General features: G+C 43.2%; 1 protein-coding gene across 2 annotated transcripts in view; it reads right to left on the bottom strand.

The window, feature by feature from the left end:
* Positions 1-24,435, bottom strand: part of PDE8A (phosphodiesterase 8A) — a 180,799-nt gene that overhangs the window by 58,227 nt on the left and 98,137 nt on the right. For both annotated transcript variants that reach the window (XM_073013077.1, XM_007990257.3), the window contains exons 6-11: positions 20,952-21,040; positions 15,124-15,202; positions 13,385-13,522; positions 6,521-6,609; positions 4,500-4,551; positions 4,367-4,409 (exon numbers count right to left, since the gene is read on the bottom strand). In XM_073013077.1, the coding sequence (XP_072869178.1) occupies positions 4,367-4,409; positions 4,500-4,551; positions 6,521-6,609; positions 13,385-13,522; positions 15,124-15,202; positions 20,952-21,040 (490 nt within the window). The remainder of the gene's footprint in view (positions 1-4,366; positions 4,410-4,499; positions 4,552-6,520; positions 6,610-13,384; positions 13,523-15,123; positions 15,203-20,951; positions 21,041-24,435) is intronic.

The raw sequence follows: 24,435 nt of genomic DNA, 5'->3' as shown, positions 1-24,435 counted from the left end.
TCCTACTGATTATACTTAAGTAACTCCTGAATCCAGTCTCTGATTGGGCTCCTGAGGCAGGATTCAGGAGTTACTTTGTCTTCAATCTCTTTTCTCCATGACTATCTTTATAAGACCTGACTCTTTCCCATTTACCTATTTATACAGATTCACTTGGCCTTCCTCTGCCTGGATTCACAGGATGAATCCAAACTGGCCTGCCCCAGCCTCGCCTCTCTATGCCTTTATGTGTGCTGCTCCTCCCACCTTGTCCTCTGCATGACCACTACTTCTCTCCAGACACCAGGTCAACCATCATCATCATTATTGCTGGAAAGCATCCCCCAGCTTTTCTCCAGTGTGGTACTACAAACCACAGCATATTCAAATTATTTTCTCCTGCCACCGGAGAGTGAGACTCATGTTCATTTCTGTATGCTTACAGCCAGGCTCATGGCCTGACCTAGAACAAATCAATAGATTGGACAATTGTCACTACAATTTGGTGTCCTCAGTGAGACAATGTCACTGAAAACACATGGGCCATGGAAAAGGGAGCACGTATTGGGATTTTATTACTCTTTTGGATGCTCAGATCCTGAACCTTCCTTCCCATGTCTAGGGAGTACTAAGTCCTCTCACTATGGAAGGGAGAAGGCCAGAGACTCCATTGCTCCATACCCAGTTAGTGATAGAGTAGGTGACACAGGCCCAGCCAAATGAGTCTGCTTTTGAGTGAGTGAGGCAAGGAAGCGAGGTGTGAAGAAGCTATGCTACCCGTGGTGAGAACAGCAACACCCCATAACTAGACCTCAACAGGGCCAGTGGTGCTCGAAGTTCAGTAGTGACAGCAGGGGCCCCCTAAGCACAGTGCTCCTATGGCATGGCTAGGGCAGTGGGGACAGTTGCTCAGCTTCCCCAGGTTCCTGCCTCCTTTTCCAAAACTAGTTCTAGAGCTTTCTTGTCCAATCTGTAAGCAACCCTATTTCCTTCCAAAAACAAAAAAAACAAAAAAATTCCTTTCTGCTTAAGAATTGATTTCTGTTGTGTGTAACCAAGGACTTTGGCTGGCCCATGGCCTGTAATAGCTCCACCCTGCCTTCTCAAGTGAAGATGACCAGTTGAGACCTTTGGACATAAAGCTGTTTATGCTGCTAAGGGGGGAGGTAGGATGGGCAGGTGGCTCATCTGGGTGGGATGGGTAAAACTCCTAAGTCAGCGTTGATCAAGTAAAACGACCAAATGGCCTCGATATAAATGCAGTTTGGGAGATGCTCCCTCTGCCGAACATTTCCTCTGACTGCATCACTGACTCTGCCTCTCAGTCCCAGCTCTGCCATATCCTGGCTGCCCAACTCTAGGCTGTCTTTGAACTTTTTTTCTTTTTTTAGACAGTCTTGCTCTGTCACCCAGGCTGGAGTGCAGTGGCGCGATCTCAGCTCACTGCAGCCTCTGCCTCCCAGGTTCAAGCAATTCTCGTGCCTCAGCCTCCCCTGTAGCTGGGACCACTGGCGCGTGTCACCACGCCCGGCTAATTTTTTGTATGTTTGGTAGGAACAGGTTTTCACCATGTTTCCCGGGCTGGTCTCAAACTCCTGGGCTCAAGTGATCCACCCGCCTTGGCCTCCCAAAGTGCTAGGATTACAGGTGTGAGCCACCACACCTGGCTCATTGAACTTTTCTGAGCCTCAGTTTCTTCCTCTGTAATAAAGGAACATAAATAATAGTCATACCTACTTTACAGCGCTATTTTTGTTTTTTTTGGGACAGAGTTTCACTCTTGTTGCCCAGGCTAGAGTACAATGGCTCGATCTCGCCTCACCATAACCTCAGCCTCCCGGGTTCAAGTGATACTCTTGCCTCAGCCTCCTGAGTAGCTGGGATGAGAGGCATGCGCCACCACGCCTGGCTAATTTTGTATTTTTAGTAGAGATGGAGTTTCTCCATGTTGGTCAGGCTGGTCTCAAACTCCTGACCTCAGGTGATCCACCTGCCTTGGCCTCCCAAAGTGGTGGGATTACAGGTGTGAGCCACCACGCCCGGCCATATGGTACTATTCTTAAGAGTTAAAAAACAAATGCTTAAAACCAAGTAAAAGCCCCCTGTGAACTTGCAGTGTAGGACTCTCCATAACAGGCCTACACGTGCTGCTTCTACTCTGATGCCTCCAGCCCCTGCAATCTGGCTTCTGCCCTCGCCATTCTCCAGAAACTGCATGTCTGCAGGTCACAGACAAGCTCTTGAATGCAAAGCATTCCATCTCTGGCTCCATATCCCCCTCCTTCCCTATGTGTGCTTCAGCCCTGACCAGTCTTGATGCTTCCCGTTCTCCCTGCCTTCAGCTTCAGCAACACTCTCCAGACTCCCCCACTCTCTCTAACCCCTCTTTCCTGCTTCTGTTTCCTCCTTCTCTGGAGGTAGGTGGTCTCCAAGAATCCACCTCACCCCTCCTCTCCTTTTCTTGCTGTTCTCTTCCACTGCAACCTCAAAGTTTCCATTCCCCTTTCCCATCCCTGGTTTCCATCACATCCACATCTGTGCTACTTGCTAATGCTTGGCTGGCCAGAAACATTTTCATCTCTAGTCCTAACCTCTTTGCAGAACACAGAAGCCAGTGCTCAGCAGGTACTCAACAGAAATCTGTAGAATAAACGGGCAAAGGGGGGAATAAACAAACCCACCTGACTGCCCAGCAGGACCTCACAGGTAGAGCTCTACACATTCATCCTCCCCAGCCCTACTGCTACTCCTTGAATCTACAGGCTCAGAAACCACCTTTTCCAGGACTTTCTTGCTTTTCTCTCTCTAGTCCCACACCATCATCACATCTGGCCTCTCTTCTCTCTTCCTACTGTCGTCACCTTATTATTCCCTGGCCATTGTTTTCTTTCCTCTCGACTATGGCAGTGCTGGTATTCTCTCTGGTGTCTCCTTCCATGTCATCTTACATACATGCTCTAAGAGCTTCTCAGAGCTCAGATATCATCACGCTGCTCCCTGACTCACAAATCCTCAGAGATTCCCACTGTCTACAGATGAAAATGGAAACTTCCCACCTAGCATTTCAGGATTCTTACTGACCCAAATACCTCTTTCCCCACTGACCTTTTATATCAGTAAAAATTTAGTACTTGCTTTTTCTGGAACATGCCCTGTACTTTCCCTCTTCTATGCCTGTTTTTATTGCTGGAATGCTTTTCCGCTCACACTTCTTTTCTTATTCAAATCCACATCTCCCTGCCTAGGACACCACCCACTGCCCTCTCTCATTCCTGCGGATCACTTCTTATGGCTTGCTCTGTTCCTTTGTGTCAATGAGTCTCTCTTCTTTTCAGACTAAATCTCTGATTGCTCCTGGGGCAACCGTAAAAACTGTGCATCAGAGCCCTAGTGTTAGCCCTCCTGGATTCAGGTGCTAGCTCTGCCACTTCCTAGATGGAGATCCTTGGGCAGATTATTTAAACTTTCAGTTTCCTTACCTGTAAAGAGAATTTCACCTAAAAATGCTTACCTCCTTGAATTATTCTAAGGCTTCATTAAAATAAGCTGTACCTAAAGCACTTAGCACAGGTATCTTGTACACATTAAGTGCTCACAAAAATATGTAGTAAATGTTCCTAGAGTGAAAGAATGAACTGTTCTGGTAAGGCAGAAAGCATATCACCGACAGCACGAAGGGAAGCCTTCTCCTTAGAGGCTCGTACAGACCAGCTGGGCAAGCAGAGCACACTACTCAGGTAAGGCAGGGTGGCACACCAAGTGTCTACGCAAACACTTGATGGAGCACCTCCTGCCTGAAGCTGGAGTGGCTCTTCACCATCCCAGCCCAGCCCCTTCATCTGTGAGGACCAGAATAGAAAGTGGCTTACTGAAGCCATGACACATTTGAAGGAAACAGGCGACTCCAAGTCAGGGAAACGCATTTGCAGTAACAAAGCTATGGGGATGAGCAGACGGTGTCCAAGGCATGGTTAAGAAACACAGAGGTGAGGCAAGTGCGAGGGGCCCAGTTACCTCCCTGTAGGCTGGCAGTGGTAAGTGTCAGGACAGATGAAGACGTCCCTGTTAAAGGACTGTGTGATAATCACCCAACCCTCTTAAAGCATAAATGAGGTTATAAAACCACACTTCACATGAGTTCATGCATTTCAGTTGACCAGTTCTTTCCCTCGCAGGTTCAGAGACCTGCCCCAGGGCACCTGTCAGAATGCTCACAGGTGCTCAAGTCCTTTGACTCATAAGCCAACCTGGGGAGTCAAGGAGAGACATGTTGCCACAGGCTGAGGAAAATCCCACCATTACACCAGGCAAGCTAGTTAAAGATCTGTTTTTATTTTTTTTCTCCAAAAACTCAACGAACTCTAAGAATAAATATGGGGCACCCTACCTGTATGAGTGTCAGATTGAACACATTCGGGTATTTTCTCAGCCTAAAAGTGAATTTTAAAAGCCATTAGAGTTCTGATTGCTGAAAATCTTGCTAGGGTGTTCCTGGGGTCCCAGGGGCTCTCCTTACGTACCTTATTGTTGCCATTGCACACTCTGATAATGGACACATAGTGTCTAATTTTTCTGCAAGTAAAAAACAATGCATTATTTCTCTTCTGACTCTCTAATTTGATGGATATGTTGTTAATTTTTCATTATGAAAATGGCACCTCCCTTTTGTAATACACAAAATGTTCTGAGAACATTTCTTCTTACTGTGACCAAGGCCACCAATAAATAAACAAGAGATAACAAACATCCTTTGGTGTCTCTGTACAAGTGACTTCAGTAAAAATGACAAAATTCTTCCCAATTAATCATGAAACAATCAAATATACATGTTTTTTAAAATGAACGGCATGTTAACCAACCAAGAGCCTTTAGTTCCTTAACGTGTTTTATTTTCACAACCCTTTATATTGATGCTTTTCTTCAAGTTCCAACAAACAATCTGCTCACAGTCACTGGTGGCCACAGCCGCAGGCCACACTGGGAGTTGAGGTTCACACTGAACGTGGTTAGCTAGACTTCTAAAACAAAGCAACGAGGGCTTAGCTCAGAGGCTGCTGACTCTTCTCATTTATTTATTGTTCCTTCAGTTTTTTCACTTTTTCCCCTTGATAATCAAATCCCTATGTACTTACCACAAAAAATTTGGAAAGGACATAAAAGGGCAAAGAATCAGAACAGAGAACCCACACAGATCCATCTCCCTGAGGCGATCACCAACTGGCAGCAAAGCCTGGTGACAAAGCACGTGAGCCGTGCAGTCAGTGCTGAGGTCTGCAGCCTGGCTGCGCCTCACGCTGGCAGCTGGAACCCTGGGCTAGAAACCTGACCTCTCTAAGCCTCAGTTTCCTCATCTGTAAAGTGGAGATGATCACAGCCCCAACCTCACAGGGCTGCAGTTAGGATGGAATGAAGTGGCATCGACCAGACACTGAGAACTGGCCAGGAAGGGAGGGGCTCAATTAAACAACAGCAGTTACTACAACTGTCACTGCCATACTTTCTCCTGTTCTTTTTTCCTTCTTTCCTTTGCATGATTGAAATTAAACACTAGGTATCATTTTACATTTTACTTTTTGCATTTAACATTATATCATAACCTTTCTCATATTTGTTTTTTGTTTGTTTGTTTTTCCTTTTGAGACAGCATCTTACTTTGTTGCACAGACTGGAGTACAGTGGCACGATCACAGTGTAGCCTCGACCTCCCAAAATCAAGCGATTCTCCCACATCAGTCCCCTGAAAACTGGTAAGTGTGTGTCACCACACTTAGCTAATTTTTAAATTTTTTGTAGGGATGGGGGTTTCACTATATTGCCCAGGTAGATCTCAAACTCCTGGGCTCAAGGGATCTTCCCACCTTGGCCTCCCAAAGTGCTAGGATTACAGGCATGAGGTAATTTAATTTTCTATGATCATCATTTCTACTTTTTTTGGCCCTAATCTTAGAACCTGTGAATATGATCGTCATTTCTAATGGCTGCAATATTTTAGGTGTTCTGTAATTCATATTCATAATTTTCATCTTACCATATTATTTCTTTAAGATAGGTTTCTGAGATAAACTGTCTGAAATTTTTAGGCTCCTGATATATACTGGTTTCCAAACTGCAGTCACATCTGTTTTATATAAGAATGTCCATAACTGTTAGTATTTAAAATATTTTTATCTAATTTGATAGGTCTTTGCAGAAATAATACATAGCCTATCAAATTAGGTAAAAAATATTTTCAATATAGGGAGTCTACCAGTTAGTATTTCATACAGCTTATTGAAGTGACATTCTGATTTAAACAAATACTTTGGTTTCTTGTGTATCCATGCAGCTTAAACAGGACTGCCCTGAGTACGGCAGCTGTGCGCTGTAAGTGGAGGGTCAGACTGTAGCTATGAGGAAGTCACCAAGGAAACACGACCCTGGAAGGCCATTCTGTGATGACACCTGACCTTAACACTTCCGTCAGCAGTCCTTAACTTAAAGCAAATTCTGCAATAACCCAAAGCACTGTATGTTGACTGATGTACTTGTTTTTTCCACTTACCCTCCCTGTCCAATGACAGGTATTATCTTCACATTTTGTTGTATATTATCTCCGTTTTTCTTTTTGGCATAGTAAATTCCTTGCCACTCCTATAAATGGAATGTAAGCATCATCATACTTTGTGTTGAAAACATAAACCCAAAAACATTTTCCACTTCAGTTCTGATTCACTTACGTTACTAAAGCAATTAAGATAAAAAACGATCTCAACCCTAAACCGATTTCAGGTAATCGAACAATTCTTTCTTAACTTCCAAAGTCCGTCTCCTTCTGAGTTGCTGACAAAAGTCAGGTTACCATAGTCTAAGTGGCCATATATTTTCAGTGGCCATCTGCAGACAAGAGGGGTCCTGGACACACAAATAAAGGGCACTCCCCCTCACTTCCTCCTCTCAAAACTTCCACCTGCTGAAGTGGAAGAGGGGGCTTAGCCTCTGCCCCTGTGTTTGGGAGGGGAAGAATATCCAGACTGGGGCCAAAAGGGGCCATTATGTGACCACTACCAGCTTCTGAAGTGAACTAAATGGCTTGAGGCCCCTCTGGGATGTGTGAAGGTTTCACCCCCTGTATATGGGGTATGGAGGATGAGGTAACAGCCAGGACCAAACTCAAGTAAAACAAACGATGAGACCTCAAAACCCAGGGTTGAAATCACATTAGCTGTGCTCTCCTGATCAGACACAGAACGTGGGGATTCTTTCAGACAGGAAGTGCAGCCTGGGGAAGGAAGTCTATGCAGAACAAGACCACAGCAAGAGAACGGGGTTGTGGTGACTCCCTTTATCTTGGGGTGGTAGGGAAAGCCAAGATGGAGCTGGGTTTTGTCACCATCCTAAAATGTTATGAATTCCTCCAAGAAATCACCAAGGCCCTTAAGCTATGGAAATCCCTAAAACCCACAGTAGGACACTGAACCCCTAGGGTATACCATAACCTTCTTAGCCTTCCAGAGTCCCTCAGGACCTAGAGTTGACCCAGGCCAGGAGTTGAGCACCATGGCAGCCTTGTTGGCTTAGCTGAAGTTTCCTATCCAGAGCCCAACTCCAGGTCAATTCTGAAATATTCTAGTTTGGTACATGGCAACCTGCATCCAAATACCAACGGTAAGAGCTCATCTTCAGACTCCTCTAGGAAAGCAGATCAAAAAGAAACCAGGATACTCCGATAGAATCAAAAGATGATTACTGACGCTTCCTAATTCTGAAAACAATGGGCACCAAAAAAAGGGCTATATCAAAAAACAGCCAGAAAGCCCAGCTAAGTCCTTAGCTCACACTGGAGAAGAAGGGAGGTATGGGCCTTAGTACAGTTCTGAGGGGGAGCTCAGCCCAGAGGATGAGGCTGGCAGTCCAAAATCACTAAGGACTAAACAGGGTTCCCTAGGCAGAAATAAGTGGGTTGTTCTCCATATCCACAACTTGCATGCCTACCTTAGAAGGAAGGCTTCAGGAGACAGGTCTAAGGGTTACTTCTGAAGCTCACTATCAAGGGGAATACGGGAAATTGTGACATTTGCAAAACCATGAATATACTAAAAACCACCAAATTGTATATTTTATTTATTTTTTTTGAGACAGGTTCTCGCCATTCACCCAAGCTGGAGTGCAGTGGCACAACCATGGCTTATTGCAGCCTCAACCTCCCAGGCTCAAGTGATTCTCCTACCTCAGTCTCCCAAGTAGCTGGGAACACAGACACATATCACCATGCCCAGCTATCAAATAGTATACTTTCAACGGGTGACTTGTATGGTACAGAAATTACATCTCAGTAAAGCTGTTACATTAAAAAGAGAGAGAGAGAAAAAAATTACAGGGACCAATTCAATCAGTGAGCATTTAAAAAAATATATTCAGGCCGGGCACAGTGGCTCATGCCTGTGATCCCAGCACTTTGGGAGGCTGAGGCAGGCAGATCACGAGGTCAAGAGATTGACACCATCCTGGCCAATGTGGTGAAACCCTGTCTCTACTAAAAATACAAAAAATTAGCTGGGCATGGTGGCATGTGCCTGTAGTCCCAGCTACTCGGGAGGCCGAGGCAGGAGAATTGCTTGAACCTGGGAGGCGGAGGTTGCAGTGAGCGGCTTGGTGACAGAGCGAGACTCCGTGTATACACACACACACACACACACACACACACACACACACACACACACACACTTTCAAGATTTTCTTCTCCTTTCTGAATAGACTTGAGTGGCTGAGCGATCCCAAGTCAAGGCTAACAGGCCATTCCAGCCAAAGTTCCACAGTCCATCTAAAGAAGCAGGACAATTTAGACAATGGCTTGGCTTGGGTAACAGAGTCACTGGAAAACAGAGTTTTCCAGTCACCAGTGGAAACAAAAAATATTTACTTACATAAATATCATGTAAGATTTAGTTCCAGCTGGGCACTGTGGCTCACACCTGTAATCCCAGCACTTTGGGGGCTGAGGCAGGTGGATCACGAAGTCAGGAGTTTGAGACCAGCCTGGCCAACATGGTGAAACCTCGTCTCTACTAAAAGTACAAAGATTAGCCAGGCATGGTGGTAGCCGCCTGTAATTCCAGCTACTCAGGAGGCTGGGGCAGGAGAACTGCTTCAACCCGAGAGGCGGAGGTTGCAGTGAGCCAGTATCACGCCATTGCACTCCAGCCTGGGCAACAGAGTGAGACTCTGTCTCAAGGAAATAAATAAAAAGATTTAGTTCCTGAGAATAATAACAGTACTACCTTAGAATGCTATCATGAAGATTAGGTTGGGTAATTCATGTAACAAACTCTTAGCAAAGTCCTGACATATAGTAAACATTCAGTAAATGACCTGGTTTGGGTACAGGTGGTTTGCACAGGCCTCTTTCTCCAGGCCAAGCTCCCCTCAGAACAGGAGTGAGACTACTACCTCTCTTCTGTCTGCCTCAAGCTATGCACCAAGCTAGGCTTCTCTGGCAATTGATGCAGTCCCTCTTGGCACCCACTGTCTTGAGAATTAAATCATCATCATCCAGCCATGCTATCACCAGGGCGAGCACAGTGCATGCACATGATAAACTGTCAAAGAACACTTGGAGCTTTTGTTACTGAATGGGAAAGGTAGGCTGAGGTTCAACTATAGAGATCCTGGCAGCCAAGTTGAGGACTATGAGCTCTATGCTGAGGAAGCAACATGACAAAATGATGACTCAGTAAGACTAATGAGGCAGTAGTAAATGGTGGACTGAGCGGAGATGGAGGATCCTGGACAAGGAGACAGAGTTACACGCTGTAACTCCACAGTGTGAGAAGAAGGCCCTGAACAAGGTCAGGCCCAGGCAGTGGACCCTCAAAGCAGGGGTTTAATAGCCATCAATGCTCGCGGATTTGATGGAGGGGACCAACAGGCAGGAAGGGATCAAAACCATTTCAGGAATCTAAGTCAAAGCAACTGTGAGGTTGGTCCATGAGCAGAGACAGCAGGAGTTGGAAGAGAGATTGGGTTTTTTGCTTATGGGAGATGAGAGAAAACCATTGCTAGACAATTAAGATGATAGCAGGATGCTGAACCAGACCTTGGAAAAGAGGTTGACACTAAAACCAGAGAAGTGTGAGATTTCTACAGAGCAGAAAAGATACTTCAACAACAAAGAAGCATTCTGAGGGACAACAATAGCGGACAAAGGCCAGAGTCCTGGTAAATCTGGGAGGAAACAGAAGGAAGAAGAATAGGAAAAGGGGAGCCAGTGAGAGAGGAAAGCAAAGGCACAGGAGCTAATAAAGGTCAAAGTTTTGAAATGCTAAAGAGTTCTGCAGCTGCACATCATCATCATAGGCATCTCAGTAGCCACCATTTATTTGGCACCCATTAAATGGCAGAAGAAGAATAACACAGTTTCTCAGGGAGGGAAAAAAAAATCAAGATTTCTAAGAGGCCACGCATGGTGGCTCACGCCTGTAATCCCAGCACTTTGGGAAGCTGAGGGAGGAGGACTGCTTGAGCCTAGGAATTTGAGACCAGCTTGGGCAACACAGTGAGACCTCATTTCTACAAAATATGTTTAAAAAATTAGCCAGGTGTGATGGTGCACACTTGTGGTCCCAGCTACTTGGGAGGCTGAAGTGGGTGAATCACTTGAGCCTGGGAGATCAAGACTGCAGTGAGCCAAGGTCGTGCCACTGCACTCCAGCCTGGGTGACGGAGCAAGACCCTGTCTCAAGAAAAAAAAAAAAAAAGATTTCTAAAAGAGAAGAGACAATGTGAAGTTTAGGTATCTGAGAAGATGGGAGACTATGGGTTCTAGAGCCCTGATAGACAAGTCTTGGGGAAGAAAAAAGAAGAGTCAGGTGGATATACATACAGGATGCAAATACACATGAGTGCAAGGGGCTGGAAATCAACATACCTGTTATTTTTACCCAAAAGAGGAGCCACTGACAAGAATGGGCAGCAGGGGGGTTTGTGGAGATGGAAAACATTTATAATATTCCCTGCTTGAACCTCATCAAAATTTCTCTTCTGCCCTAAGAAGGTCCAACTTCAATATCCAACACCTAGTATCTGACACTCCAAGGCCCCAACTCCTGGTCATTTGGCTATTTCCTGAGTCTCCATTCTGCAATGTTGGTCCCCAGCAGATGCCTGAATTCCTCTTCCTGATCACAGTGCCACTGTTCCATAAGGCCTGCTGACCCTTCAACAAGCCCTGCTCCCTGGAGATGGAATTATGGATTCTTTCACCTAAAAACACAGGCCAGCTCAGCGGCCTGCCCTGCTGCCATGTTGCCCATAGACCGGCAGGTTGCTGACAAAGGACAAAGGTCACTTTTCCATGCTCCCCAAAAACTAGGAAACACAAAACAAATACCCAGGCTCTTTTTAGAAATAAAGCAATATAGGCCAGCTGCAGTGGCTCACGCCTGTAATCCCAACACTTTGGGAGGCCGATATCGGAGGACTACTTGAGCCCAGGAGTTCGAGACCAACCTGGACAACACAGGGAGACCCCGTCTCTACAAATAATTAAAAAATTAGACATGATGGCATGTGCCTGTGGTCCCAGCAACTCAGGAGGCTGAGGCGGGAGGACTGCTTGAACCCAGGAGGTCAAGGCCGTTGCACCTCTGCATTCCAGCTTGGGTGACAGAATGAGACCCTGTCTCACGAAAAAAAAAAAAAGGAAAGCAGTATACGGGTCAATAATTTGATGATGTTTCCTATTCTTTGCTCACAATAAGTGTAATTTTAGAGAGCAGGTCTCTTGCTATTCAAGTTTGAGGCCTTTTGTTACCTGGTGCCCAACAGCACAATCCCAGCAGAGGTGAGACACAGTTCACACAGAACTGGATGGAGCCCAGCACTTAAGAGCGCATCCCTTCCTTACCTCTACTTGCCCCCTCAGTGAGGGGGACATGGAATGTCTCAGTGGAAGTTCTGCCACATCAAGGTGTACAAGGCCCATCCTGATTCATACCCAGTTGAATCTCACAACAAAACCACTGGCTCACCCAGCAGTAGCAAAGAACCTAAATGCCAGGATCGAGGTGGCCATGATAACGCCCCCACCATGGCTGCTGTGGTCTTGGATGACTGCTGCTCTGTGGCCTCCTTCTGAGTATGCTCTTTTCAACCATGGAAAGGAATACTTGCCCTTACCTACATGGTGCACCTGAGCACCTGAGGGTCTCTTCATCCATCTCAGCTTTCACACCTCTCTTTCTAGAGGACCTTCCACTTCCTCTAGTAAAAAAAACCGAAACAAAACAAAACAAAACAAAATCCTTGACAGAAAAGTTGAAGGCAAAATAAGAGTATGCCTACTTTTGTCATTCCCCTGGCAGGGCTTCACTGGGCCCCTGCAGCCGGTCTATTCTTTCCTTGTTCTCACTTCAAGGCAATGTTGTGTGCTCAGAGACATAGGGAAGGCCAAGAGAAACATGCCAATTCATGGTGTCTTCATGGGGTCCAAGATGAGTGGAGTATAAGCTTTGCACAGCACCCTGCCCCTGTGGTAAGCTGCTGTTTTGTGCTACAAGATAGGCACTAGCCAAATGCCATAGAGGAGAGAGTATCACTTCCATCAGTGCCTCCACAGAACAGGCAGCACAAGTCACCAAGTTTTCAAATGTTTGAAATAATCAGATTAATAGTCTCTACCCAACTTCCAAAAAAAAAAAAAAAAAAAAAAGTCCAGCAGAAAGGACCACAAATGATTGTGAAAAGCAGTAGTGTTTTCCTTCTCATCATATTTTAAAATCTGTCACAATGAGGCACTATCAGAGGCTGCGGTTCAGAGAAACAACCTTTCAGACTGAGCCTGCCTTTCTTCTGCCTGTTCCTTCAACATCATGATTATGTGATTTCTTACATTATTGAATAATGGTTACTTTTATTTGTTTGTTTCCAACCCTTGAATATGAGCTTTCTAAGGCAGGAATTTTTGTTTTGCTCTTCTTTCCATACCAGAATCTAGCACAGTGTCTGGCTAACAGAAGGCATTTTTAAAATGCTCAGTGAATTAACAAGGATTGGAGAAATCTTGGGCTCAGATGTCTTCTGAGAATGTGTTGCCTTACTAGCAATTCTTTACCCAGAACCATTTGCCAACATCTACAACTAAGAAGACCAGTTATTAGAAAGATCAAGTTATTCACCTACTATAAAGATAACAACAATGGTTGCTAAGTTCCAATTCAAGTTACTTTCCTTATTGGCTAATCATACTATATATTTTCTTGACCCCAGTTTCCTCACCTGCAAAATGGATATAACAGGGATAACACTCCCTATACTTCCCTGGACTGCTGGGAGGAGTAAGACGGAGATTACCTGGTAGTACTCAGTGAACACTAAGTCTTCCTTCTCTCTCTGTTGTGAAAGTTAAAAAAGGTACTGACCTTTTACTTACCTTGCCTATCCTGATGCATGAATTTATAGTATCGAGCAAGTCAGCCTTTTTTTCATTTATAGGCACTTCTCCTAACTCCTTCCCTATTAATTCACCTGACTGATAGCCCATTGTTGTTTCAAATGCAGGATTTGCATACTGAAGGGAGACAAAAGAAAAACACAAAGTGAATTAAAAGTCATTTTGAAAAAGAGGACATTCAAAGGTTTTCAACCTAAGCCCTTCAGGCTTTTCCCCAGAAAAAGCCCAGGAGCCTGGACCTCACCGTGGCAGTTCTGAAGCCATAAGCACATAACCCATGAAGAATTCTGGAGCCCAGACGAGCTTCTGCTTGGGTGACACCCAGCTGGGCTTTCTGCTATGTTCTCCTGAGGCTCCAGGAGGGCAGCAGGCCCACTCCCACTTCAACAGGGGCAGAGGAAGGGATGTGTACAGGGCCAAACCAGGAGCTGCTACAACAGGGCCGTTTAGATGGGGGTGGGGGTGGGGGCATGATGGAATAAAGCACCCGGTAGAGTGCAAAACACTCAGGCTCTCCTCCCCCTCCAAACATTGACCTCAACAAGTCACTTAATCCCTCCGAGACTCTTATCTGGATATGGGAATGAAACATTTCTCTTGTCTCTTTCATATGGTTCAAAGAAATGATGTGTATGGAAAGCAGGCTATGAACTAGGAAGTAAATACAAATGTAAGGCTTTATGGTTAAGTTTCAAATATGACTCTAAGATAAGCAGAAAATGTATAGGAAAACTGTACACGTGCTAATGATGATGATGATAAAACAATAATTGGATACTATCTGTCAGGGTCTGTTTTCCTCACTGGGCACTATAGTAAACGCTTCATATACATTAACTCATTTAGTCCTCATGACATCCTTACAAAAGGCAGGCTGTTGTTCTTACTAATATTACTTCCATTTCCATTTCCACAGACGAGAAAGTGGATTCAGCTGGATTAAGCAACTTGTCCAAAGTTGTTCAGCTGAAGCAGGATGGAGCCCAGGCCCGTCTGACACCAAAGCCTGTGCCCTCAAATACTGGCTCACGCTGCCTCTCAGGGTACCAACTCAAAGTCAACACCATCAACTCTTCAACAAGGAAGTCACAAGTCACATTACAGTGAAAGACTGGAGAGCCCAGAAGTAAAATCAAAGTGGAGCTAATTCTCAGACAAAAGGATGTTTTTTCTGGTGCAACTCCCTTTTTTGCTGTTATCTGAAAGTATTTAAGCTATGTTGCTTTAAGTCATATAAACTCACTTTGCTAATAATGTGTAATTTATTCAGTACTTACTAGGTATGTTATTTCTGAAACTTTTAGTTGTTTCTAGTATATTTCTGTAAGTGCAAATTATTTTCAAAAACAGTGAGAAAGGTGAAAGACTCGCAGACCTTATGGTCAGAGCATTCCCCCTCCTACAACAGCACTACCCCCAAGCCGCCAGCAATCACCCTTTTCAGTCTCTCTTTGTCAAACAAACTAGTGGAAATAATGAATGCAAATGTGGCATTTCTACAGGCATTTTCTAAGATCTTAATTGTTAGTATGTTTTCTAATCTACAGAGAGCTTATTTTAAATTACATATTTTATTGATTTTGTTCTGATAATCCTCAAAGGAAAAACTGGTCTCCTGAACTTCAAAAAGAAAAAAAAAAATCATATTGGAGAGGTTCAACCCTAAAAACTGGAACAAAACAAGAAATCCAGAAAGACAGATTTCCAAAATAACAAACCTGTATAACACGGTCTTCACTTGTAATTTCAATTGCATCTTCACTGTTTTCTAATGCAGTGAATACAGAGTTACAAGCCCTTTATGAGTAAACAAAAAAAGGAATGATTAATGTAAATACTACAAAATCTAATAAAATCTTGGGTTATTACATTAACTTATTTAAACGTATTTTTTGTCTGATTTATAAGGAAGGGAGAAAATATTTTAAAACATAAAGAAGAAATAAACATCCTCCTGCAAGTCCCTCCATTGGGATCATCACTATGTACACACTGTGGTATCTTTCCTTCCAATGTGAAGGAAAGACACATTGGGCCAGTGGGCCAGGGTGGCCACACACCGGGGTCAAATCCAGGTCTTCAGCAGCTGTGGGACCCTGGGCAAGTGACTGAACCCCATCAAGCCTCCCCTCTCACCACCTTAGAGTCCTCATGAAGACTAAACAAGAGAATAGAGTCAAGAATACTGCACAGAGTCTGGCAAAGAGAAGGCAGTCAATCATTTGTACCTATTATTTTAAACAAATTATTTTCACAAAATTGAGGGCATCTGGAATGACTAGCTTTGCTTCCTGCTTTCTTCACTTAGCCGTCTTCTGTGAGCATTTTATCATATCCTTCGTGTTTGAAAACATTTTTAAAATTATACAAGTAACAATGTTTATTGAAAAAAATTAGAAAATAAACATTAACAAAAACAAATGGAACACTATACCACAGCCACTTGAATAATAAAAAAGACAGTCGACAACATGTATTAGTGAGGAACCCTCCTACACTGCTGGTGGGAATGTAAAAAAGTGCAGCCCCGTGTTGGAAAACAGCCCCATTATGTCCACACAAAAACTTATACACAAATGTTCATAGCAGCATTACTCAGAAAAATCAAAAAGTGGAAAAAACCCAAATGTCCATCAATTGATGAATGGATAAACAAAATGTGGTATATCCATACAATGGAATATTATGCAGACATAAAAGGACATGAAGTCTTGAAATATGCCATAACATGAATGAACCCTGAAAACCGTAAGCCAGTCACAAGGATCACACAGTGTATGAAATGTCCAGAATAGGCAAATCTGCAGAGATAGAAAGTAGATTAGGCCGGGGGCGGTGGCTCATGTCTATAATCCCAACACTTTGGGAGGCTGACGCGGGTGGATCACCTGAGGTCAGCAGTTCAAGACCAGCCTGGCCAACATGGTGAAACCCTGTGTCTACTAAAAATACAAAAAAAGATTAGCAGGGCGTGGTAGCAGGTGCCTGTAATCCCAGCTACTTCGGGAAGCTGAGGCAGGAGAATTGCTTGATCCCAGGAGGCAGAGGTTGCAGTGAGCCGAGATTGCACCATTGCACTCCAGCCTGGGATGGGGATAATAAAAATGTTCTAAAATTGTGGTGACTAAAGCACAACTCTATGAATACACTAAAATCCTTTGAATATACCTCAATAAAGCTGTTTAAAAATAATAAGATCAAATAACCTGAAATCCCAATACCCAGACATCTCAACATTCTATTTTATAGAAAAAAATCTAATTATTTTCAATAAGCATTGAAAAATGTTCTAGGCATTAACTTGTACAAATGTATATGTAATATGTATACAAAAACAAGATCATACTCTACAGCTTTATAATCTGCTTTTCTCACTGGCACACTATACATTAATCTTTCCATATCAAGAATTGTAATTCTTTATCACTTTAAATAACTATACAATATTCTAAGATTATATTATGATTTATTCAATAAATCCCCTATGACTAGACATTTAGGTTGCTTCCAGGTTTTTTCCTTGTATAAGGAATCTCCCAAAGAATGATTTTAAGATTCTCTGGCCTTAGAAGATGAAAAAAAAGAAAACAACTGCCTGCTTATAAAGTGCAGAGATACTACTAAGTAAACTCTAAAAATAACAATGCTGGCCAGGCACGGTGGCTCACGCCTGTAATGCCAGCACTTTGGGAGGCAGAAGCAGGCAGACCACTTGAGTCCACGAGTTCAAGACCAGCTGGGCAACATGGCAAAACCCTGTCTTTACAAAAAATAAAAAATTAGCTGGGCTGGTGGTGCACATCTGTAGTCCTAGCTACCTGAGAAGCTGAGGTGGGAGGACTGCTTGAGCCCAAGAGGTCAAGGCTGCGGTGAGCAGTGATCACACAACTGTACTCCAGCCCGGGCAACAGAATGAGACCCTGACTCTAAATAAGTAAATAAATAAAACAATGCCTTTACATTATTCCTGATATTACTAAACTGTCTCACTAAAGACAATAGCTTAGCTAATAAAAATCAGCTCATTTTTAGCGTGTAAAAAAAAAACCAGGAGATAATATGTAAATTATAGCTCAATGAAGTTCTTATTTTTTTAAAAAAGCAAAAAACACGCTGGGCCTGGTAGCTCATGCCTATAATCCCAGCACTTTGGGAAGTTGAGGAGGGTGGATCGCTTGAGGTCAGAATTTGAGACCAGCCTGACCAACATGGTGAAACCCCACATCTACTAAAAAAACACAACAACAACAAAAAATTAGCCAGGCCTGGTGGCACGTACCTCTGTAATCCCAGCTACTTGGGAGGCTGGCTGAGGCAGGAGAATCACTTGAACCTGGGAGGTGAAGGTTGCAGTGAGCAGAGATCGCGCCACTGCACTCCAGCCTCGGCAACAGAGTGAGACTCTGTTAAGCTCTGACTCAAAAAATCAAAAAATAAAATAAGCAAAAAATAGTAAGAAATAAGTTCTCACCTCCAATATAACAAGCTTGGAGGAGATGGATCTGTGAAAAGCCCTACCGGGTATTATCATACTTGTTTAACTTTTGCAGATATGGTAAATAAAAAATGTTAAATCATTTGCAAGTCTTTATTAGTGAGGTTGAACATCTTTTCACATTCATTGGCCATTAATATCTCTTGTGAATCGCTTGAGAACATGTCTTTTAATATTTTTCTAATTTTCAATTGATCATTTTAAAATTGATTAATCAAAGCTCTTCATGTATTAGGACATTAACCTAATGTCTGTCCTATATGTTACACACACATTTTTCCCAGTTTGTAATTTGTCTAAATTTTAAACATTATTTAAGGTTTATTTTAACTACAGACAAGCTTAACATTTTTATGTTGTCTAATCTGATTATCTTCCTTAATAAAATGTGGCTTTTATAGATGTTAGTTTATAATGACTTTGTCATCCAATTATGTATGTCCACTTTTATTTTTTAGTACTTATGTAGCCCTACTTTTTCACATTTAGGTTTTTAATTCATTGGAGTTCATTTTGGGGGTAGGATGTGAGATTGGAACATAGCTTAATTTTCTTTCCAACTAATTAACCAACTATCACAATTCTAGTCACTGAAAAGTCCACCCTTTCCCGTGTTGATTTAAAATGCCATGTAGTCATATACTAAATTTTTTTTTTCCCCCTTTTTGAGACCGAGTTTTGCTCTTGTTGCCCAGACTGGAGTGCAGTGGCTCAATCTCGGCTCACTGCAACCTCCGCCTCCTAGGTTCAAGTGATTCTCCTGTCTCAGCCTCCCGAGTAGCTGGGATTACAGGCATGCACCACCAAGCCCAGCTAATTTTTTGTATTTTTTTAGTAGAGACGGGGCTTCATCATGTTGGCCAGGCTGGTCTTGAACTCCTGACCTCCGGAGATCCACCCGCCTCAGTCTCACAAAGTGCAGGGGGCCACCATGCCTGGCCACTCATATACTAAATTCTTAAATATATCCAGTCTGTTTTTGTTTTTGCTTTTTTTTGAGATGGAGTCTTGCTCTTGTCACCCAGGCTGGAGTGCAAGGGCACTATCTCAGCTCACTGCCACCTCTGCCTCCCAGGTGCAAGCGATTCTTCTGCCTCAGCCTCCTGAGTAGCTGGGATTACAGGTACCCACCACCACACCCGGCTAATTTTAGTATTTTTAGTAGAGACAGGGTTTCACCACGTTGGCCAGGCTGGTCTCGAACTCCTGACCTCGTGATCTGCCCACCTCAGCCCTCCAAAGTGGTGGGATTACAGGCGTGAGCCACCACACCAGGCCTGTTTCTGGTTTTTATATTCTAGTTTACCAATCTAGCAGTGACACCTTTACTTGTTACAGCATTTTAGTGCATTTTAGTATCTGACAGAACAAGACTATTTCTCCCAATTCTCTAGTCTCACATTTCCTTTCCCTTTATATTTTTATATCTCCCTGTATAATGGACATCATAATTTGGCTGCCAGCGGGAGCACAGAGAACAAAGCAGGGCATGATGGGAGATGAGGACAGAGAGGTAAGCAGTGTACAGACCATGGAGACCCTTGTAGGCTACATTTTGGAGTCTGGACTTCATCTTGAAGGCAGTGGGTGCCTATCTGGGGTGTTACAGAACAGAACACAAATGGAATTATGTGTTACGTCTGTGTGGAGAATGAAGAAGGAATCAAGACTAGATATAGGGAGACTAATTGGTGCTTTCAATAATCCGGGTAAAAAGAGAGGGACCTAGACTAAGAGTAGCAGTAGAGATGAAGATTAAGTGGACAGATTCCAAAAATTAGTAAGATCAATTAGACTTGGTGAGTGACTGGATTTAGGGATGTATGTAGAAGAGACAGTGGTTTTTAGTTTAGGACCACAAGGTAGATGACAGCTAAGGTATACAGGAGGAAAAGGTTTGAGGTTACAGTCAGATTTAGAGATGGGAGAAAGAATGAATGCAGTTTCGAAAATGCGGATTTCAGTCTAAAGGACTATTTTTGCCATTTGCTGCTTACAAGATCTTGGGTGTGAGTCAGTTAACTTCCTTGGGTCTCAGTTTCTGATTCTTGATTGGATAACATAAGCTCCAACTTCACCTACTGCTCCAAAATTCTGCTCTCCTCTGAGAGCGGGTAGTAGCTTAATTCACTGTGGGAGTGCTGCAGCCAGGCTGACATGACCCAGGAGTGGGAAAAAAGCAGGCCCAAGGGCAACCATCTACCTTAAGTTTCCTTGCAAAATCTAGCAGCATAAAAAATCTCTTTTGTATACCACACCAGCCTTCAAACACCTCTGCTCAGCAGCACTTCTTTGCTAACTCACACTCTGCCCACTAATCATTCATTTAGTTTTGTCTATAAAGTACCTATCTTCCCTACACGTGGAACCCTGTACTGGTCCTTACTAATCTTGGCACTCCCATTCTGATCCCCTTTGACTGTCTTGGGCACATACAAATGAAATGATCTCTCTTTGATCTCTAGTAAAGGAAATGTTAAAGAATAGTTGAACATCCAAGGAAGAAACCTAAAATGATAGGAAGCTGCTGACTTTATTTTTCTTTTGTCAAGCTGATAAAATTATATTAATTTTTCTGCTTTTCTTACTCTACAAAGAATGAGGCCTCTACTCATTTCACTTAAAAAATATTTTTTTAAAACCCTGTTTATTAAGAGCAGATAAAGCACCTATTATAGAGAAGAAAAAAAATGTCACCTACTAGAGATAACTAATGCGAATAGATTGGGGGTGTGTGTATTAAAACCATTTTTTTCTCTAGAAAACAAAACAGATAATCCAGCATATGCAGTTTATATTCTGCTTTTTAAACTTACTATTATTTGGGGGCTCCATCTTTAAATGTGAGTCTCTAATCACTAAAATGACCGTTTATTAGACATCCAGGCAGACTCCAGAAAGTCTGTATGAGGGGAGCTGCCACTCCATTCTCTCCAATCCCCTATTTGCAAGAGGCCATTTATGGCTCAAAAGTAATCCCCACAACCAAAGTTCTCACTTGCCATGCTGCCCTGTGTGGCCTGGAGGGTTTTCCCGAAGTGGTAGAATTACCTGAGTTTCAGTTGTGATCGCACCTCTCCAAACTCCAGCTGGAGCAGTTCATTGTAGCAGGCCATGATGTTGGGGTTTTCCACATACCTCTACAAACAGAAAGTGGAATTTTGTGGATAAACAAAGGTGTTTCTTTATGTGTGCCAATAAAAATAACTCTTTTAACAAACTTCTTAACTTGGCAACTGAAATCTAAAAAATACTTTATCATTAATGATGAACAGAAGGTAAGAAGAGAAAATTTATGGGCACCAAATTAGCTTTTAAAAAAATAGGGTGTAAGAATGCTTTTCCTTCTATCATTTAGCAGCCTTGCATTTAAAAAAAAAAAAGAAAAAAGAGAAGAAAAGAATGCTTTTCTTTCAGCATCTTCCATTAAGAGCATTTTGGTTGTTTTCATGTCACTGATAAAGCAGAGGCTAGAACATGTAGAGGAGGAAATTTACTAACTAAACTCCTACTTATACTACGCTTTCAGAATATATTCAAGAACAGTATTTGGTCCTTTTTAAAGTCATGTAAGCTTACAATAAGCAAAAATACACTTGCATTTCTATTGGCACCTGTATTTCACAGGGGAAAACCTGACATGGACAACATTTTCCTGAACTAACCTCCAACAGCGGCTCAGTGAAGCCGGAAGATGATTCTCTTCCACAGCAGAGGCACTGGCAGAAGTCATGGATGGATTTGCCCAGTGTCTCTTAATGCTGTGGACATTAAGTATTTTGTATAACCTTTACATAGTGGAAATATCTCACAACAAAGTGAATTACATGGTTTTGAGAAGATGGACCCATTCCACCATCAAATTAAATACTCCATGAAGACATCTTAGCAGCCACTGTGTTCTGCCACATAGTTCTATTCAGACGTAAAAATATTTGTGAACATTACTCCCCTGTTTCTAAAGAGCTCTTTGTTTTTTACCTGCACAATAAGTGGACAATACTCTACCTGGCTGAGGAGGAAGCTGATGCCTAAGAGGCAGAGCCTCTGCAGATCACTATCCATAAGCCCCAGCCAGACCAATTGGGACAGGGCCCCCTTGAAGAGTTCCTTCTACTACCATGGTGAACGCAAATGTCCCGTTTGAACTGTGATCAGGGTCTTGTCTGGGTGTCAAGCAACTCAAAAATCTAGCCCTTGGTTCATGCCTTAAAAGCTGTATGATTGTATATGAGGCATCTAACATTTCTAGGCCTGCTTCCTCAACTGTAAAGCAAGAAAAATAATACTGTTCCTATCCAGTGAAGGTCACCGTGTGAATAAAAAGAGATAATGGGAGAAAGCATTTTAAGTACAAACTGCTGCATAAATGTGAAGAACAGCTACTGTCACCCCCACAGGGGAAGGCAAGACCTGTTGGCCAGGAGCATGATAAACCCTACACCTATAGGCCAAAACAGGGCCCCTTTCTCACCCAGAGGTCTGACAGACGTGACATGCCTCCGAGCTCCCATCAACTGAGAGGAGAGGAGAGTATGCTAGACCTGCTGTCCACATCTCCCTCAGCCAAGACCCCACGGGAACACCCAAAAGCACTGGACAGGAACCCACTTCTGACTGGGCAGGGACAGGGAAAAGAGATTTCTTGACAAAGTGCTTGTGTCACTCCAGGAGACAAGGAATGGTGGTCTTGAGATAGACAGGAGTCCTCAGTTCCTCTGCAGGTAAGATCTTCGGATGTGGGGGCTCTGGATGGAATGTGTATTTATCCAATTCCACAAATGGATTCCCATGCATGCAATCACACTTTTTACTGGGTCTGAATGTTATGTATCCACCAAACTTTTTTATCCCAAAGGCAGAAAATCAAGGTAAAAAAAACTAGAACGTGACCAAATGTTCAGCATCTTGCTCCTACTGTTTTCCCCCTCCCTCAAAACTTCTGTTTTGCCATACATGTCTAAACATTGCTCTCTTTATCTAAACATCTCATCTTTCCTGCCCCTTGCCAACTTTTGTTTCTGTCCCAAGGATCCCACAGGGAGTGAAGGGTGAAGAACCAGGTCCAGGGATCCTCAGAAAGCAAGCTTATTCCCTCTGCTTAAACAGCAGTTAGCCTCCTCTCCCTTACCCTCCTTCCATGAAAGGGACTGGGACTACAAATCCTACAGTCTTCCAAGCTAACTTAACGTTACTTTCTCCAAAGCGTATCACACCCATGGCAAGAACCTGAGCCCATCTTTGCTAGGTCTCTCCCAGTGGTTCTCAACTCTCAGCTGCATATTAGAATTACCTGCAATTTGAAAAAACAGCAGCATGCAGGCCCCTCCCCAGACCAACTGAAATAGACTCCCAAGGGATGCTATTCAGGGGATTCTAAGGCACAACCAGCAGTGAGTCTACTGACTCAATGGCCAAATCCAACTGAGGAGGCTAGCAGGTCCTCCATCTACTTTTCAGTCCTGAATCATAGCTAATCCACAAAATAGCTCATGCCCCTTCCTACCCACCATCCCCTATACCAGAGATATCATTATGGTGTCAGCTTTCAGATTCAAGCCTTGGCACCACTGCCTATAGCTGTGACTGGGAGAATCCCCTTCCTCTAGGTCTAATTGTTCTTCTCAGTAACCTGAGCATCCTTTTGTTACACAAAAGTAAGACTCTGGATGAGATTAGTTACCACTTGTGGCCTCTGAGGACTGGTCACCCATATGAATTCCTCATCTACAAAATGGTGAGCCTGCCACTACCCTCCACATTTCCTAAGTCAGGTGCTTCTAAAGTGACTACTGCAAAGTTTTTGGGCTTTTTTGCATGGACATGTCCTCACAGGGGCGTGCACCTAAAAGTTATTCCATCAAAGTCTTCAGAGGATTCCTTGATTAAGGTGCACAGGCTTGAGGGTAGCAAGAGTGTGTGTGTCAGTTACTTTTCAAGTTAGCTCCATGATAACACTGTAATACCAAGAAAATAGAAGGACCATGATTTACTTGACCTTCTACCAGGATGCTCTTTCTGGTCCACAGAACTGTGCTGACACACTTCTCGGGCAGAATTTCAAATATGGCAGTCACCAAACACAAACTTCCAACAGTGCATCTGTGTACTTTCAAAGAGACCTCAAACAAATACAAGGTTTAATGACCTCGTGGTTGTAGGTAAGCAAATAACCCAAGGCAGAGGGAAAAATCTATCCCCTAAGTTTCACTAGAAAGTGGAAGCTTCTAAGGTTCTTGTTAAAAGGAATAGCCAGTTTTGCAGCCTTAGTTGCAAAAGCAAGCAGCTTAGGGAGGGATGATGTAAAGATCCATCAGGAATAGGGGACTTCTGACTTCCAACCTGGGACACCTTACTGCTGGCTAAGTAAACTGTTCTCACGCAATTTAACAGGGATTACTAGAGGTCAAGGAATGGAGGCAGGTGCTGATGTGTGTGTATGTTGTGGGGGTTCTCCAAAAAGAAGAAACACAAGAAAGCCACAACTATATAAACTATAATAACCTAATGTGTGCTTTTTATATAAAATTGTATT

Source organism: Chlorocebus sabaeus, chromosome 29 (assembly GCF_047675955.1).
Source record: "Chlorocebus sabaeus isolate Y175 chromosome 29, mChlSab1.0.hap1, whole genome shotgun sequence".
Lineage (NCBI taxonomy): Eukaryota > Metazoa > Chordata > Mammalia > Primates > Cercopithecidae > Chlorocebus > Chlorocebus sabaeus.
Note: the sequence above shows the minus strand (reverse complement) of the source record. Positions and strands in the feature narration are given on the sequence as shown.